General features: G+C 45.8%; 1 protein-coding gene across 1 annotated transcript in view; it reads left to right on the top strand.

The window, feature by feature from the left end:
• Window positions 1-16,800, top strand: part of vipr1b (vasoactive intestinal peptide receptor 1b) — a 180,860-nt gene that overhangs the window by 162,405 nt on the left and 1,655 nt on the right. The window contains exons 11-12 of the mRNA XM_046354956.1: window positions 6,088-6,217; window positions 9,984-10,025. Of these exons, the coding sequence (XP_046210912.1) occupies window positions 6,088-6,217; window positions 9,984-10,025 (172 nt within the window). The remainder of the gene's footprint in view (window positions 1-6,087; window positions 6,218-9,983; window positions 10,026-16,800) is intronic.

The following is a 16,800-nucleotide window of genomic DNA, read 5'->3' as shown; positions in this document are numbered from 1 at the left end:
GAGACCTGTCCAGGTGGTGCCAGAATAACAACCTATCCCTCAACATAACCAAGACTAAGGAGATGATTGTGGACTACAGGAAAAGGAGCACCGAGCACGCCCTCATTTTCATCAACGGGGCTGTAGTGGAGCTTGAAGTTGAGAGCTTCAAGTTCCTTGGTATCCGTATCAACAACAAACTAGAATGGTCCAAACACACCAAGACAGTCGTGAAGAGGGCACGACAAAGTCTATTCCCCCTCAGGAAAAGAAAAAGTTTTGGCATGGGTCCTGAGATCCTCAAAAGGTTCTACAGCTGCAACATCGAGAGCATCCTGACAGGTTGCATCACTGCCTGGTACGGAAATTGCTCGGCCTACGACCGCAAGGCACTTCAGAGGCTAGTGCCTATGGCCCAGTACATCACTGGGGCAAAGCTGCCTGCCATCCAGGACCTCTACACCAGGCGGTGTCAGTGGAAGGCCCTAAATATTGTAAAAGACACCAGCCACCCCAGTCATAGACTGTTCTCTCTACTACCACATGGCAAGCGGTACCGGAGTGCCAAGTCTAGGACAAAAAGGATTCTCAACAGTTTTTACCCCCAAGCCATAAGACTCCTGAACAAGTAACTAAATGGCAGACTATTTGCATTGTGTGCCACCCCCCAACCCCTCTTTTAAGCTGCTGCTTCTCTCTGTTTATCATATATGCATAGTTACTTTAACTATACATTCATGTACATACAACCTCAATTGGGCCGACCAACCAGTGCTCCCGCACATTGGCTAACCAGGCTATCTGCATTGTGTCCCACCACCCGCCAACCCCTCTTATTAAGCTACTGCTACTCTCTATTCATCATATATGCATAGTCACTTCAACCATACCCACATGTACATACTACCTCAATAAACCTGACTAACAGGTGTCGGTATATAGCCTTTCTACTGTTATTTTGAAATGTCTTTTTACTGTTGTTTTATTTCTTTACTTACCTACACACACATACCTTATTTTCACACTATTGGTCAGAGACTGTAAGTAAGCATTTCACTGTAAGGTCTACTATTCGGCGCACGTGACAAATAAACTTTTATTTGACTTGGCTAGTCCAACCAGTACACGTTAGTATAGCTCAAGTCCAAAAAGTACTCGTTAGTATGGCTCTAGTCCAACAAGTTTTCATAGTATCTGTCAAGATCAACCAGTACTCCTTAGTAAAGCTCTCGCCAGTACTCATTACTATGGCTCTAGTCCAACCAGTACTCATTACTATGGCTCTAGTCCAACCAGCACTCGTTAGTATGGCTCTAGTCCAACCAGTACTCATTACTATGGCTCTAGTCCAACCAGTACTCGTTAGTATGTCTCTACTCTAAGAAGTACTTAGAGTTCACGCTACCACGTTCCCCTAGGGCACCCCCCCCACGCTCAACTCAAAAGATGGAGCACAGAATGCAAAAATATTCTTAGAAATATATTACCTCCACACATTAACAAGTCCAATAGCTCAAATGAAAGATAAACACCTTGTTCATCTACCCAGCGAGTCAGATTTCTAAAATGTTTTACGGCAAAAACATAGCACATATTTATGTCAAACCACCACCAAAGACACAGCTAATTTGAATAGCCATGTTGAACAAAAGATACAATCACAAACGCCGGATTAAAGGAAAATAATTCACTAACCTTTTGAAAATCTTCAACAGATGACAGTAATAGAACATGTTACACAGTACATTTATGTTTTTTTCAATAATATGCCATTTATATCTATAAATCTCTGTTTACCATGACGCCATGTTCAAAAAATGCTACTCAAATGTCCTGAGAAATGATGATAGCTCCGGCAGATAACGTCAGATAACAAGATAACAATACACATCATAAACTTTGACTAAATATACATGTTCTACATATAGTTAGAAAGATACACTGCTTCTTAATGCAACCGCTGTGTTACATTTATTTTTAACGTTACAGGATTTGTTCACTAGGCAATAATACGAGACGGCGCTCAGACATTAGCAATATGTCTACGCTATGTTGGAGTCCACAGAAACACAAAATTACCACATAAATATTCCCTTACCTTTGATGTTCTTCGATCAGAAGTCGTGTAAGGAGTGATACTTACCAAAAACTGCGTTTGGCTTTCAAGTCTGTGTCTTTGGGTTATCAAACGCAACAAATTCCGGCTGAAATGCAGCCAAAATTCTAGGGGATGCGCATCAAAACTTCAAAATTACATATTATATGTCGACTAAACTGGTCAAACTAAGTGCAGAATCAAGCTTTAGGATGTTATAAACGTGCAAAACAATTCTCAGCTCGAACAGACAAACTGACATCGTTTGGTGAATCCTGGAACAATGAGAGCTCCAGACGCGACGCGCGCATGAGAGTACATGTATTTTCGCGTGACCCGAAGGTTTTAGCCCGCCAAAGGGTGAGGGAGCGCGCGATTTTCACAATGAAACGCCCCATTGAAAGGAGACATCGCGCTGAAGAGATAGAAACTGTTCCCAGATCCGTAGCTGGTTGGGAAGGGTGGGAGCGATGACGTCAAAGTTGGCCCAAATTTCCTGATGACAAGAGAGAGTTTGGGAGAATGGCTGCCCTGAGAGTTCTGCTTTACATACAGACATAATTTGAACGGTTTTAGAAGCTTTATAGTGTTTTCTATTAAATAATTATTATTATATGCATATATTAGCAATTTTGGACAGATTTTTGTTCTGTTTACTATGGGCACGCAATTCCTCCAAAGGGGGCAGTATTCAGCCTAGCCCTAACAGGTTATTAATATAACTCTAGTCCAACCAGTAGTCGTTAGTATTGCTCTTGTCCAAACAGTACACGTTAGTATGAATCTAACCACTACTCGTTAGTATGGCTCTAGTCGTAATAACATAAAGGGAAGGTGATCAAGGTGACGATGAAGTCCAGGTGTGCGTAATGATGGGGAGCAGGTGTGCGCAATGATGGGGAGCAGGTGTGCGTAATGATGGGGAGCAGGTGTGCGCAATGATGGGGAGCAGGTGTGCGTAATGATGGGGAGCAGGTGTGCGTAATGATGGGGAGCAGGTGTGCGCAATGATGGGGAGCAGGTGTGCGTAATGATGGGGAGAAGGTGTGCGTAATGATGGGGAGAAGGTGTGCGTAATGATGGGGAGAAGGTGTGCGTAATGATGGGGAGAAGGTGAACACTGGCGAGAGGGAGCGGGATAAGCATGACACATATCACAGTTATTTCAAATAGACCCTTCTTTTATATAGCAGAATCATTGCCATGAATAATATAATAATAATAATATATGCCATTTAGCAGACGCTTTTATCCAAAGCGACTTACAGTCATGTGTGCATACATTCTACGTATGGGTGGTCGCGGGGATCGAACCCACTACCCTGGCGTTACAAGCGCCATGCTCTACCAACTGAGCTACACATGACATGAGTGAATCTAGTTAACTAATGCTCACTAAAATAAGCTAAGCAGTGGATGGGAGCGCTGCCAGCAGGTTCCACCTTATATATAGCTGTTCTGAGTGTGAGCAACAACCTCTGCTGTTTCCATGCTGCCTCATAACAACACGTACGGAGCATTAAGGCCCCCAGTGGGTGTGTTACCATAAGCAACCACCTCGACTACCAACAAACTCCTCATCAGGAAGCTGATCACGTCAACCAATGCCGACTGACCCCCAGAAACTCAGAACCTCAGAGGCATGGCAAAATGCCTTGACATTATACTGCTGAAATGTAGAGCTCAGCTCCCTGTGATGTAGAGCCCAGCACTCTGTGGTTTAGTGGATAAAACTCTCTGTGGTTTAGTGGATCAGCTCTCTGTGGTTTAGTGGCTCAGCTCTCTGTGGTTTAGTGGCTCAGCTCTCTGTGGTTTAGAGGCTCAGCTCTCTGTGGTTTAGAGGCTCAGCTCTCTGTGGTTTAGTGGCTCCGCTCTCTGTGGTTTAGAGGCTCAGCTCTCTGTGGTTTAGTGGATCAGCTCTCTGTGGTTTAGAGGCTCAGCTCTCTGTGGTTTAGAGGCTCAGCTCTCTGTGGTTTAGAGGCTCAGCTCTCTGTGGTTTAGAGGCTCAGCTCTCTGTGGTTTAGTGGCTCAGCTCTCTGTGGTTTAGTGGCTCAGCTCTCTGTGGTTTAGTGGCTCAGCTCTCTGTGGTTTAGTGGCTCAGCTCTCTGTGGTTTAGTGGATCAGCTCTCTGTGGTTTAGTGGATCAGCTCTCTGTGGTTTAGAGGCTCAGCTCTCTGTGGTTTAGTGGCTCAGCTCTCTGTGGTTTAGTGGCTCAACTCACTGGTTTAGTAGCTCAACTCTCTGTGGTTTAGTGGCTCAACTCTGTGGTTTAATGGATACAACTCTCTGTGGTTAAGTGGCTCAGCTCTCTCTGGTTTAGTGACTCAGCTCTCTGTGGTTTAGAGGCTCAGCTCTCTGTGATTTAGTGGCTCAGCTCTCTGTGGTTTAGTGGCTCAGCTCTCTGTGGTTTAGTGGCTCAGCTCTCTGTGGTTTAGTGGCTCAGCTCTCTGTGGTTTAGTGGCTCAACTCTCTGTGGTTTAGTGGCTCAACTCACTATGATTTAGTAGCTCAACTCTCTGTGGTTTAGAGCTCAACTCTCTGTGGTTAAGTAGCTCAACTCTCTGTGGTTTAGAGCTCAACTCTCTGTGGTTAAGTAGCTTAACTCTCTGTGGTTTAGAGCTCAACTCTCTGTGGTTTAGAGCTCAACTTCTGTGGTTTAGAGCTCAACTCTCTGTGGTTAAGTGGCTCAGCTGTCTGTGGTTTAGAGGCTCAGCTCTCTCTGGTTAAGTGGCTCAACTCTTTGTGGTTTAGTGGCTCAGCTCTCTGTGGTTTAGAGGCTCAGCTCTCTGTGGTTTAGAGGCTCAGCTCTCTGTGGTTTAGTGGCTCAGCTCTCTGTGGTTTAGAGGCTCAGCTCTCTGTGGTTTAGTGGATCAGCTCTCTGTGGTTTAGAGGCTCAGCTCTCTGTGGTTTAGAGGCTCAGCTCTCTGTGGTTTAGTGGATCAGCACTCTGTGGTTTAGAGGCTCAACTCACTATGGTTTAGTAGCTCAACTCTCTGTGGTTTAGAGGCTCAGCTCTCTGTGGTTTAGAGGCTCAGCTCTCTGTGGTTTAGTGGCTCAGCTCTCTATGGTTTAGTGGATCAGCTCTCTGTGGTTTAGAGGCTCAGCTCTCTGTGGTTTAGTGGCTCAGCTCTCTGTGGTTTAGTGGATCAGCTCTCTGTGGTTTAGTGGCTCAGCTCTCTGTGGTTTAGTGGCTCAGCTCTCTGTGGTTTAGAGGCTCAGCTCTCTGTGGTTTAGTGGCTCAGCTCTCTGTGGTTTAGTGGATCAGCTCTCTGTGGTTTAGAGGCTCAGCTCTGTGGTTTAGTGGCTCAGCGGCTCAACTCACTGGTTTAGTAGCTCAACTCTCTGTGGTTTAGTGGCTCAACTCTCTGTGGTTTAATGGATACAACTCTCTGTGGTTAAGTGGCTCAGCTCTCTCTGGTTTAGTGACTCAGCTCTCTGTGGTTTAGAGGCTCAGCTCTCTGTGGTTTAGTGGCTCAGCTCTCTGTGGTTTAGTGGCTCAACTCACTATGGTTTAGTAGCTCAACTCTCTGTGGTTAAGTAGCTCAACTCTCTGTGGTTTAGAGCTCAACTCTCTGTGGTTTAGAGCTCAGTTCTCTGTGGTTTAGAGCTCAACTTCTGTGGTTTAGAGCTCAACTCTCTGTGGTTAAGTGGCTCAGCTGTCTGTGGTTTAGAGGCTCAGCTCTCTCTGGTTAAGTGGCTCAACTCTTTGTGGTTTAGAGGCTCAGCTCTCTCTGGTTTAGAGCTCAGTTCTCTGTGGTTTAGAGCTCAGCTTTCTGTGGTTTAGAGCTCAGCTTTCTGTGGTTTAGAGGTCAGCTTTCTGTGGCTACTTCTCTTGATATTCTCTTGATGTTCTGTGTAGAAGGATGAATGAGACTGATTAACAACTAGCTACTAATCATAAAGCTACTTGAAGTTCTCTTGATATGTAAAAGGATGAATGAGATTGTTGAATAACTAGGTACTAGTCATAAAGTTACTTATTGAGTTTCTGTTCTCTTTGTTGTTCTGTGTAGGAGGCTGGCCAAGTCCACCCTGCTGCTGATCCCTCTTTTTGGGATCAACTTCATCGTGTTTGCCTTCATCCCAGAGCAGGTGAACACAGAGCAACGGCTGGTCTTCGACCTCATACTGGGATCATTCCAGGTATGGAACCACTAGGGTTGCAAAATTCAGCTAACTTTCCCCTCAAAATGTTTTTAATTTCCACGGTTTTTCCCAAGATTGAACCAACTCTTCAAGTGTAGTATAGATGTAGTATAGGTATAGTATTGATGCAGTATAGATGTAGTACAGGTATAGTATTGATACAGTGTAGGTGCAGTATAGGTATAGTATTGATGCAGTATAGGTGCAGTATAGGTGTGATATAGATGCAGTATAGGTGTAGTATAGATGCAGTATAGGTGTAGTATAGATGTAGTATAGGTATAGTATTGATGCAGTATAGGTGCAGTATAGGTGTGATATAGATGCAGTATAGGTGTAGTATAGATGCAGTATAGGTGTAGTATAGATGTAGTACAGGTATAGTATTGATGCAGTATAGGTGCAGTATAGGTGTAGTATAGATGTAGTACAGGTATAGTATTGATGCAGTATAGGTGCAGTATAGGTGTGATATAGATGCAGTATAGGTGTAGTATAGATGCAGTATAGGTGTAGTATAGATGTAGTATAGATGCAGTATAGATGTAGTATAGATGCAGTATAGGTGCAGTATAGGTGTAGTATAGGTGTAGTATAGGTGCAGTATCGGTGTAGTATAGGTGTAGTATATGTGTAGTATAGGTGCAGTATAGGTGTAGTATAGGTGTAGTATAGGTGCAGTATAGGTGTAGTATATGTGTAGTATAGGTGTAGTATATGTGTAGTATAGGTGTAGTATATGTGTAGTATAGGTGCAGTATAGGTGTAGTATAGGTGTAGTATAGGTGTAGTATAGGTGCAGTATCGGTGTAGTATAGATGTAGTATAGACAAAGTATACATATAGTAGGTGTAGTATAGATGTAGTATAGGTGCAGTATAGGTGTAGTATAGGTGTAGTATAGGTGTAGTATAGGTGTAGTATAGATGTAGTATAGGTGCAGTATAGGTGTAGTATAGGTGTAGTATAGGTGTAGTATAGGTGTAGTATAGGTGTAGTATAGATGTAGTATAGGTGCAGTATAGGTGTAGTATAGGTGTAGTATAGGTGTAGTATAGGTGTAGTATAGGTGTAGTATAGGTGTAGTATATGTGTAGTATAGGTGTAGTATATGTGTAGTATAGGTGCAGTATAGGTGTAGTATAGGTGTAGTATATGTGCAGTATCGGTGTAGTATAGATGTAGTACAGGTATAGTATTGATGCAGTATAGGTGCAGTATAGGTGTGATATAGATGCAGTATAGATGTAGTATAGATGCCATATACGTGTAGTATAGATGTAGTACAGGTATAGTATTGATGCAGTATAGGTGCAGTATAGGTGTGATATAGATGCAGTATAGGTGTAGTATAGATGTAGTACAGGTATAGTATTGATGCAGTATAGGTGCAGTATAGGTGTAGTATAGATGCCATATAAGTGTAGTATAGATGCAGTATAGGTGTAGTATAGATGTAGTATAGGTGTAGTATAGATGTAGTATAGGTGTAGTATAGATGTAGTATAGACAAAGTATACATATAGTAGGTGTAGTATATGTGTAGTATAGATGTAGCATAGGCACAGTCTATGTGTAGTATAGGTGTGATATAGATGCAGTATAGATGTAGTATAGATGTAGCATAGGCACAGTCTATGTGTAGTATAGGTGTGATATAGATGCAGTATAGATGTAGTATAGATGCCGTATAAGTGTAGTATAGGTGTAGTATAGATGTAGTATAGGTGTGATATAGATGCAGTATAGGTGTAGTATAGATGCCGTATAAGTGTAGTATAGGTGTAGTATAGGTGTAGTATAGGTGTAGTATAGATGTAGTATAGATGCCGTATAAGTGTAGTATAGGTGTAGTATAGGTGTAGTATAGATGTAGTATAGACAAAGTATACATATAGTAGGTGTAGTATAGGTGTAGTATATGTGCAGTATAGGTGTAGTATAGGTGTAGTATAGATGTAGTATATGTGCAGTATAGGTGTAGTATAGATGTAGTTTTGGGGGCTTTTGGGACTCAGTTTAACAGTGAGACTTTACAGTCAGAGATTAACAGTCAGAGACAGTTCATTCAGGTTCCGTGCTGAGTTACTCTCGGCACTCATGGGAGGGATGCTTTGTATACACTATGGCAGGACTCCAGGCACAATGGACTGGTAATTCAGACCCATTGTTCATGATTTAAACACTGGCTGTGGTTGTTCTGGTCTATCTGTATAATGGGGAGAGAGAGGGAGCAGCCAGACCTGGCAGCATTGTAGCAGCTTGACTTTAGCTGAGAAACGTCCTCCAGCTTGTTCCTCTTATCTTGTCAATATGACTTCCTTGTTTGGCATCCCTCGCTTCTCTCAGTTTTCCCTCTAGGCCACAGACATGTAATCCTGTTCTGTAAATGAGCCAATGCTATGTATTCATGGCAGCAATAGCTCTGTACTCAGTACTTTAATATAGGCTCAATCATGTATTCCATAGAATCGCGTTGATGCATTACATTTCAGTCATTTAGTAGATGCTCTTCTCCAGAGTGATTTAGAGGCGCGATTAGGGTTAATGGCTTTGCTCAACAGCACATCGACAGATCTCACCTAGTCGGCTCTGGGATACAAACCAGCAACCTTTAGGTTACTGGCCCAACCTCTTAACCCCAACCTCTTAACCACTAGGCTACCTGCCTTGTATTGTTATGAACCACAGAATAACAGGGTACACTGGGTTCATGTAACAGACTCTGCTCTCCCCAGGGTTAGGGTGACTATAACAGACTCTGCTCTCCCCAGGGGTAGGGTGACTATAACAGACTCTGCTCTCCCCAGGGTTAGGGTGACTATAACAGACTCTGCTCTCCCCAGGGTTAGGGTGACTATAACAGACTCTGCTCTCCCCAGGGTTAGGGTGACTATAACAGACTCTGCTCTCCCCAGGGTTAGGGTGACTATAACAGACTCTGCTCTCCCCAGGGTTAGGGTGACTATAACAGACTCTGCTCTCCCCAGGGTTAGGGTGACTATAACAGACTCTGCTCTCCCCAGGGTTAGGGTGACTATAACAGACTCTGCTCTCCCCAGGGTTAGGGTGACTATAACAGACTCTGCTCTCCCCAGGGTTAGGGTGACTATAACAGACTCTGCTCTCCCCAGGGTTAGGGTGACTATAACAGACTCTGCTCTCCCCAGGGTTAGGGTGACTATAACAGACTCTGCTCTCCCCAGGGTTAGGGTGACTATAACAGACTCTGCTCTCCCCAGGGTTAGGGTGACTATAATAGACTGCTCTCCCCAGGGTTAGGGTGACTATAACAGACTCTGCTCTCCCCAGGGTTAGGGTGACTATAATAGACTCTGCTCTCCCCAGGGTTAGGGTGACTATAACAGACTCTGCTCTCCCCAGGGTTAGGGTGACTATAACAGACTCTGCTCTCCCCAGGGTTAGGGTGACTATAACAGACTCTGCTCTTCCCAGGGTTAGGGTGACTATAACAGACTCTGCTCTCCCCAGGGTTAGGGTGACTATAACAGACTCTGCTCTCCCCAGGGTTAGGGTGACTATAACAGACTCTGCTCTCCCCAGGGTTAGGGTGACTATAACAGACTCTGCTCTCCCCAGGGTTAGGGTGACTATAACAGACTCTGCTCTCCCCAGGGTTAGGGTGACTATAACAGACTCTGCTCTCCCCAGGGTTAGGGTGACTATAACAGACTCTGCTCTCCCCAGGGTTAGGGTGACTATAACAGACAGCTAATGCTCTTTCTGTTCTTCCTTTCCCTAGGGATTTGCGGTTGCTGTTCTCTACTGCTTCTTAAATGGAGAGGTAAGAGCCACCCTGACGGTCACACACTACTGTTATAAACACACTGCACCTGCTTAACACCGAGTTGACACCCTGAGATTACATGAAGCAGGATTAGGGTTAGGAGGGCAGTGTATTTAAGGCCCAGTTTTTCAAAAGTGATCTATCTGGATTTCGCCTATTGGATTGAATGCATAGAAATAGAACGGAAGTCAAAGATCTGTCAGTTATATTCATTCTATTTCTATGCATTATTGTCCTGTTTTGCGGTTGAGTGCTGCAGGGAAAGACCTAGTTAAGCCGCAGGTTTGCCCAGAACAGAGCGACACGTTCTGCTCTTCATTGTAATCAGAGGGCTGATATAAATACTATGCTGCCAGTCTCTCTTGGCTCAGAGTTGAGGAGAGACTGACTGCATCACTTCTTTTTTTTATAAGAAACATTACTATGTTAAATCACAAATTGTTTGCATAGTCAACTTACATACAGCTCTGACACACACACTTACCCCACCAGATATACCACCAGGGGTCTTTTCACAGTCCACAAATCCAGAACAAATTCAAGAAAGTGTACAGTATTATATAGAGACATAATTACATGGAACTCCCATCTCATATTGCTCTGCGGTCTCTCCCTCTGTGGTCTTGTCCTCTGCGGTCTCGTCCTCTGCGGTCTCTCCCTCTGTGGACTTGTCCTCTGCGGTCTCGTCCTCTGCGGTCTATTCCTCTTTCGTCTATCCCTCTGCGGTCTCGTCCTCTGCGTCTCTCCCTCTGTGGTCTCGTCCTCTGCGGTCTCTCCCTCTGTGGTCTCATCCTCTGTGGTCTCGTCCTCTGTGGTCTCTCCCTCTGTGGTCTCGTCCGCTGCGGTCTCTCCCTCTGTGGTCTCGTCCTCTGCGGTCTCGTCCTCTGTGGTCTTTCCCTCTGTGGTCTCATCCTCTGTGGTCTCGTCCTCTGTGGTCTTTCCCTCTGTGGTCTCGTCCGCTGCCGTCTCTCCCTCTGTGGTCTCGTCCTCTGTGGTCTCGTCCTCTGTGGTCTCGTCCTTTGCGGTCTCATCCTTTGCGGTCTCTTCCTCTTTGGTGTTGTTGTTAAAATTTTGTAATCAATGTTCTTAAATTCCAATTATCTTTATCTGTCTGACACCCAGAGGTTGTAAAGTTCTGGTCTGAAATAAAGCAGACCCAGCTCACAATTAATCAGATCCCAATTTATTTGCGAGAGCTCTGCAGTTTACACAAATACATTCCTTTTATACCATCCTAACCTACGCACATACATACACACCAACATAGGGGTCTCTTCCTCTGCAGTCTCTTCCTCTGAGGTCTCTTCCTCTGCGGTCTCGTCCTCTGCGGTCTCGTCCTCTGCGGTCTCGTCCTCTGCGGTCTCGTCCTCTGCGGTCTGGTCCTCTGCGGTCTATTTCTCTGCGGTCTCGTCCTCTGCAGGTCTCGTCCTCTGCAGGTCTCGTCCTCTGCGGTCTCGTCCTCTGCGGTCTCTTCCTCTGCGGTCTCGTCCTCTGCGGTCTCGTCCTCTGCGGTCTCGTCCTCTGCGGTCTCGTCCTCTGCGGTCTCGTCCTCTTTCGTCTATCCCTCTGTGGTCTTGTCCTCTGCGGTCTCGTCCTCTGCGGTCTCGTCCTCTGCGGTCTCTTCCTCTACGGTCTCGTCCTCTGCGGTCTCTTCCTCTGAGGTCTCTTCCTCTGCGGTCTCTTCCTCTGCGGTCTCTTGCTATGCGGTCTCTTCCTCTGCAGTCTCTTCCTCTGCAGTCTCTTCCTCTGCGGTCTCTTGCTATGCAGTCTCTTCCTCTTTGTTGTTGTCCTCTGCAGTCTCTTCCTCTGCGGTCTCTTCCTCTGCGGTCTCTACCTCTGCGGTCTCTTCCTCTGCGGTCTCTTCCTCTGCGGTCTCTTCCTCTGCGGTCTCTTCCTCTGCGGTCTCTTCCTCTGCGGTCTCTTCCTCTGCAGTCTCTTCCTCTGCAGTCTCTTCCTCTGCAGTCTCTTCCTCTGCAGTCTCTTCCTCTGCAGTTTCTTCCTCTTTGTTGTTGTCCTCTGCGGGTCTCTTCCTCTACGGTCTATTCCTCTGCGGTCTCTTCCTCTGCGGTCTCTTCCTCTGCAGTGTTGTCCTCTGTGGTCTCTACCTCTGTGGTCTCTTCCTCTGCAGTCTCTTCCTCTGCGGTCTATTCCTCTGCGGTCTATTCCTCTGCGGTCTCTTCCTCTGCAGTGTTGTCCTCTGTGGTCTCTACCTCTGTGGTCTCTTCCTCTGTGGTCTCTTCCTCTGTGTTCTCTTCCTCTGTGGTCTCTTCCTCGGCAGTCTCTTCCTCTTTGGTGTTGTTTGGGACAGATTAGAGACAATAGCCCAGTGTAGACCTGGGACAGATTAGAGACAATAGCCCAGTGTAGACCTGGGACAGATTAGAGACAATAACCCAGTGTAGACCTGGGACAGATTAGAGACAATAGCCCAGTGTAGACCTGGGACAGATTAGAGACAATAGCCCAGTGTAGACCTGGGACAGATTAGAGACAATAGCCCAGTGTAAACCTGGGACAGATTAGAGATAATAGCCCAGTGTAGACCTGGGACAGATTAGAGACAATAGCCCAGTGTAGACCTGGGACAGATTAGAGACAATAGCCCAGTGTAGACCTGGGACAGATTAGAGACAATAGCCCAGTGTAGACCTGGGACAGATTAGAGACAATAGCCCAGTGTAAACCTGGGACAGATTAGAGACAATAGCCCAGTGTAGACCTGGGACAGATTAGAGATAATAGCCCAGTGTAGACCTGGGACAGATTAGAGACAATAGCCCAGTGTAAACCTGGGACAGATTAGAGACAATAGCCCAGTGTAGACCTGGGACAGATTAGAGACAATAGCCCAGTGTAGACCTGGGACAGATTAGAGACAATAGCCCAGTGTAGACCTGGGACAGATTAGAGACAATAGCCCAGTGTAAACCTGGGACAGATTAGAGACAATAGCCCAGTGTAGACCTGGGACAGATTAGAGACAATAGCCCAGTGTAGACCTGGGACAGATTAGAGACAATAGCCCAGTGTAGACCTGGGACAGATTAGAGATAATAGCCCAGTGTAGACCTGGGACAGATTAGAGACAATAGCCCAGTGTAGACCTGGGACAGATTAGAGACAATAGCCCAGTGTAGACCTGGGACAGATTAGAGACAATAGCCCAGTGTAGACCTGGGACAGATTAGAGACAATAGCCCAGTGTAAACCTGGGACAGATTAGAGACAATAGCCCAGTGTAGACCTGGGACAGATTAGAGACAATAGCCCAGTGTAGACCTGGGACAGATTAGAGACAATAGCCCAGTGTAGACCTGGGACAGATTAGAGACAATAGCCCAGTGTAAACCTGGGACAGATTAGAGACAATAGCCCAGTGTAGACCTGGGACAGATTAGAGACAATAGCCCAGTGTAGACCTGGGACAGATTAGAGACAATAGCCCAGTGTAGACCTGGGACAGATTAGAGATAATAGCCCAGTGTAGACCTGGGACAGATTAGAGACAATAGCCCAGTGTAGACCTGGGACAGATTAGAGATAATAGCCCAGTGTAGACCTGGGACAGATTAGAGATAATAGCCCAGTGTAGACCTGGGACAGATTAGAGATAATAGCCCAGTGTAGACCTGGGACAGATTAGAGATAATAGCCCAGTGTAGACCTGGGACAGATTAGAGACAATAGCCCAGTGTAGACCTGGGACAGATTAGAGATAATAGCCCAGTGTAGACCTGGGACAGATTAGAGATAATAGCCCAGTGTAGACCTGGGACAGATTAGAGATAATAGCCCAGTGTAGACCTGGGACAGATTAGAGATAATAGCCCAGTGTAGACCTGGGACAGATTAGAGATAATAGCCCAGTGTAAACCTGGGACAGATTAGAGATAATAGCCCAGTGTAGACCTGGGACAGATTAGAGACAATAGCCCAGTGTAGACCTGGGACAGATTAGAGACAATAGCCCAGTGTAGACCTGGGACAGATTAGAGACAATAGCCCAGTGTAGACCTGGGACAGATTGGAGACATTAGCCCAGTGTAGACCTGGGACAGATTAGAGACAATAGCCCAGTGTAAACCTGGGACAGATTAGAGACAATAGCCCAGTGTAGACCTGGGACAGATTAGAGATAATAGCCCAGTGTAGACCTGGGACAGATTAGAGACAATAGCCCAGTGTAAACCTGGGACAGATTAGAGACAATAGCCCAGTGTAGACCTGGGACAGATTAGAGACAATAGCCCAGTGTAGACCTGGGACAGATTAGAGACAATAGCCCAGTGTAGACCTGGGACAGATTAGAGACAATAGCCCAGTGTAAACCTGGGACAGATTAGAGACAATAGCCCAGTGTAGACCTGGGACAGATTAGAGACAATAGCCCAGTGTAGACCTGGGACAGATTAGAGACAATAGCCCAGTGTAGACCTGGGACAGATTAGAGATAATAGCCCAGTGTAGACCTGGGACAGATTAGAGACAATAGCCCAGTGTAGACCTGGGACAGATTAGAGACAATAGCCCAGTGTAGACCTGGGACAGATTAGAGACAATAGCCCAGTGTAGACCTGGGACAGATTAGAGACAATAGCCCAGTGTAAACCTGGGACAGATTAGAGACAATAGCCCAGTGTAGACCTGGGACAGATTAGAGACAATAGCCCAGTGTAGACCTGGGACAGATTAGAGACAATAGCCCAGTGTAGACCTGGGACAGATTAGAGACAATAGCCCAGTGTAAACCTGGGACAGATTAGAGACAATAGCCCAGTGTAGACCTGGGACAGATTAGAGACAATAGCCCAGTGTAGACCTGGGACAGATTAGAGACAATAGCCCAGTGTAGACCTGGGACAGATTAGAGATAATAGCCCAGTGTAGACCTGGGACAGATTAGAGACAATAGCCCAGTGTAGACCTGGGACAGATTAGAGATAATAGCCCAGTGTAGACCTGGGACAGATTAGAGATAATAGCCCAGTGTAGACCTGGGACAGATTAGAGATAATAGCCCAGTGTAGACCTGGGACAGATTAGAGATAATAGCCCAGTGTAGACCTGGGACAGATTAGAGACAATAGCCCAGTGTAGACCTGGGACAGATTAGAGATAATAGCCCAGTGTAGACCTGGGACAGATTAGAGATAATAGCCCAGTGTAGACCTGGGACAGATTAGAGATAATAGCCCAGTGTAGACCTGGGACAGATTAGAGATAATAGCCCAGTGTAAACCTGGGACAGATTAGAGATAATAGCCCAGTGTAGACCTGGGACAGATTAGAGATAATAGCCCAGTGTAGACCTGGGACAGATTAGAGATAATAGCCCAGTGTAGACCTGGGACAGATTAGAGATAATAGCCCAGTGTTGACCTGGGACAGATTAGAGATAATAGCCCAGTGTAGACCTGGGACAGATTAGAGACAATAGCCCAGTGTAGACCTGGGACAGATTAGAGACAATAGCCCAGTGTAGACCTGGGACAGATTAGAGACAATAGCCCAGTGTAGACCTGGGACAGATTAGAGACAATAGCCCAGTGTAGACCTGGGACAGATTAGAGACAATAGCCCAGTCTAGACCTGGGACAGATTAGAGACAATAGCCCAGTGTAAACCTGGGACATCTTTTCCTGACAAAATATCCTGTTTAAAACGTTTTTTTTTCCCCAAAAATGACAATACTGCCCCTAGAGGGGTTTGATTAGCTGTTCAGGTGTCCTATAGCTCGGGGGTAGAAGCTGTTAAGAAGCCTTTTGGACCAAGACTTGGCACTCCGGCACTGTTTGCCGTGCGGTAGCAGAGTGAACAGTCTATGACTGGGGTCTATGACTAGTCTATGACTAGGACAATTTTTAAGACCTTCCTGACACTGTCTGGTATAGAGGTCCTGGATGGCAGGAAGCTTGGCCCCAGTGATGTACTGGCCTGTACGCACTACCCTCTGTAGTACCTTGCCGTCGGAGGCCGAGCAGTTGCCATTCCAGGCAGTGATGCAACCAGTCAGGATGCTCTCGATGGTGCAGCTGTAAAACCTTTTGAGGATCTGAGGACCCATGGCAAATCTTTTCATTCTCCTGAGGGGGAATAATAGGCTTTGTCGTGCCCTCTATCTTGGTGTGCTTGGACCATGTCAGTTTGTTGGTGATGTGGACACCAAGGAACTTGAAGCTCTCAACCTGCTCCACTGCAGCCTCGTCGATGAGAATGGGGGCGTGATCGGTCCTCCTTTTCCATGTAGTCCACAATCGCCTCCTTTGTATTGATCACGTTGAGGGAGAGGTTGTTGTCCTGGCACCACACAGCCAAGTCTCTGACCTCAATCCTATAGGCTGTCTCATCGTTGTTGATGACCACTGTTGTGTCATCAGCAAACTTGGCTATGCATTCATGAGGGTCCATAGCTTAGTGATGAGCTTTGAGGACACTATGGTGTTGAACGCTGAGCTGTAATTAATGAATAGCATTCTCACATAGTTGTTCCTTTTGTCCAGATGGGAAAGGGCAGTGTGGAGTGCAATAGAGATTGCAAAATCTGTGGATCTGTCGGGGCGGAATGTGAATTGGAGTGGGTCTAGGGTTTCTGGGATAATGGTGTTAATGTGAGATATTACCAGCCTTTCAAAGCACTTCATGGCTACGGACGTGAGTGCTACGGGTTTTTAGTCATTTTATTTTACCTTTTATTTAACCAGGCAAGTCAGTTAATTAAGAACTAATTCTTATTTTCATTGATGGCCTAGGAACAGTGGGTTTACTGCCTGTT

This window comes from Oncorhynchus gorbuscha, linkage group LG07 (assembly GCF_021184085.1).
Source record: "Oncorhynchus gorbuscha isolate QuinsamMale2020 ecotype Even-year linkage group LG07, OgorEven_v1.0, whole genome shotgun sequence".
NCBI lineage: Eukaryota > Metazoa > Chordata > Actinopteri > Salmoniformes > Salmonidae > Oncorhynchus > Oncorhynchus gorbuscha.
The sequence above is the reverse complement of the archived record's forward strand: the minus strand, read 5'-3'. Positions and strand labels throughout refer to the sequence as shown.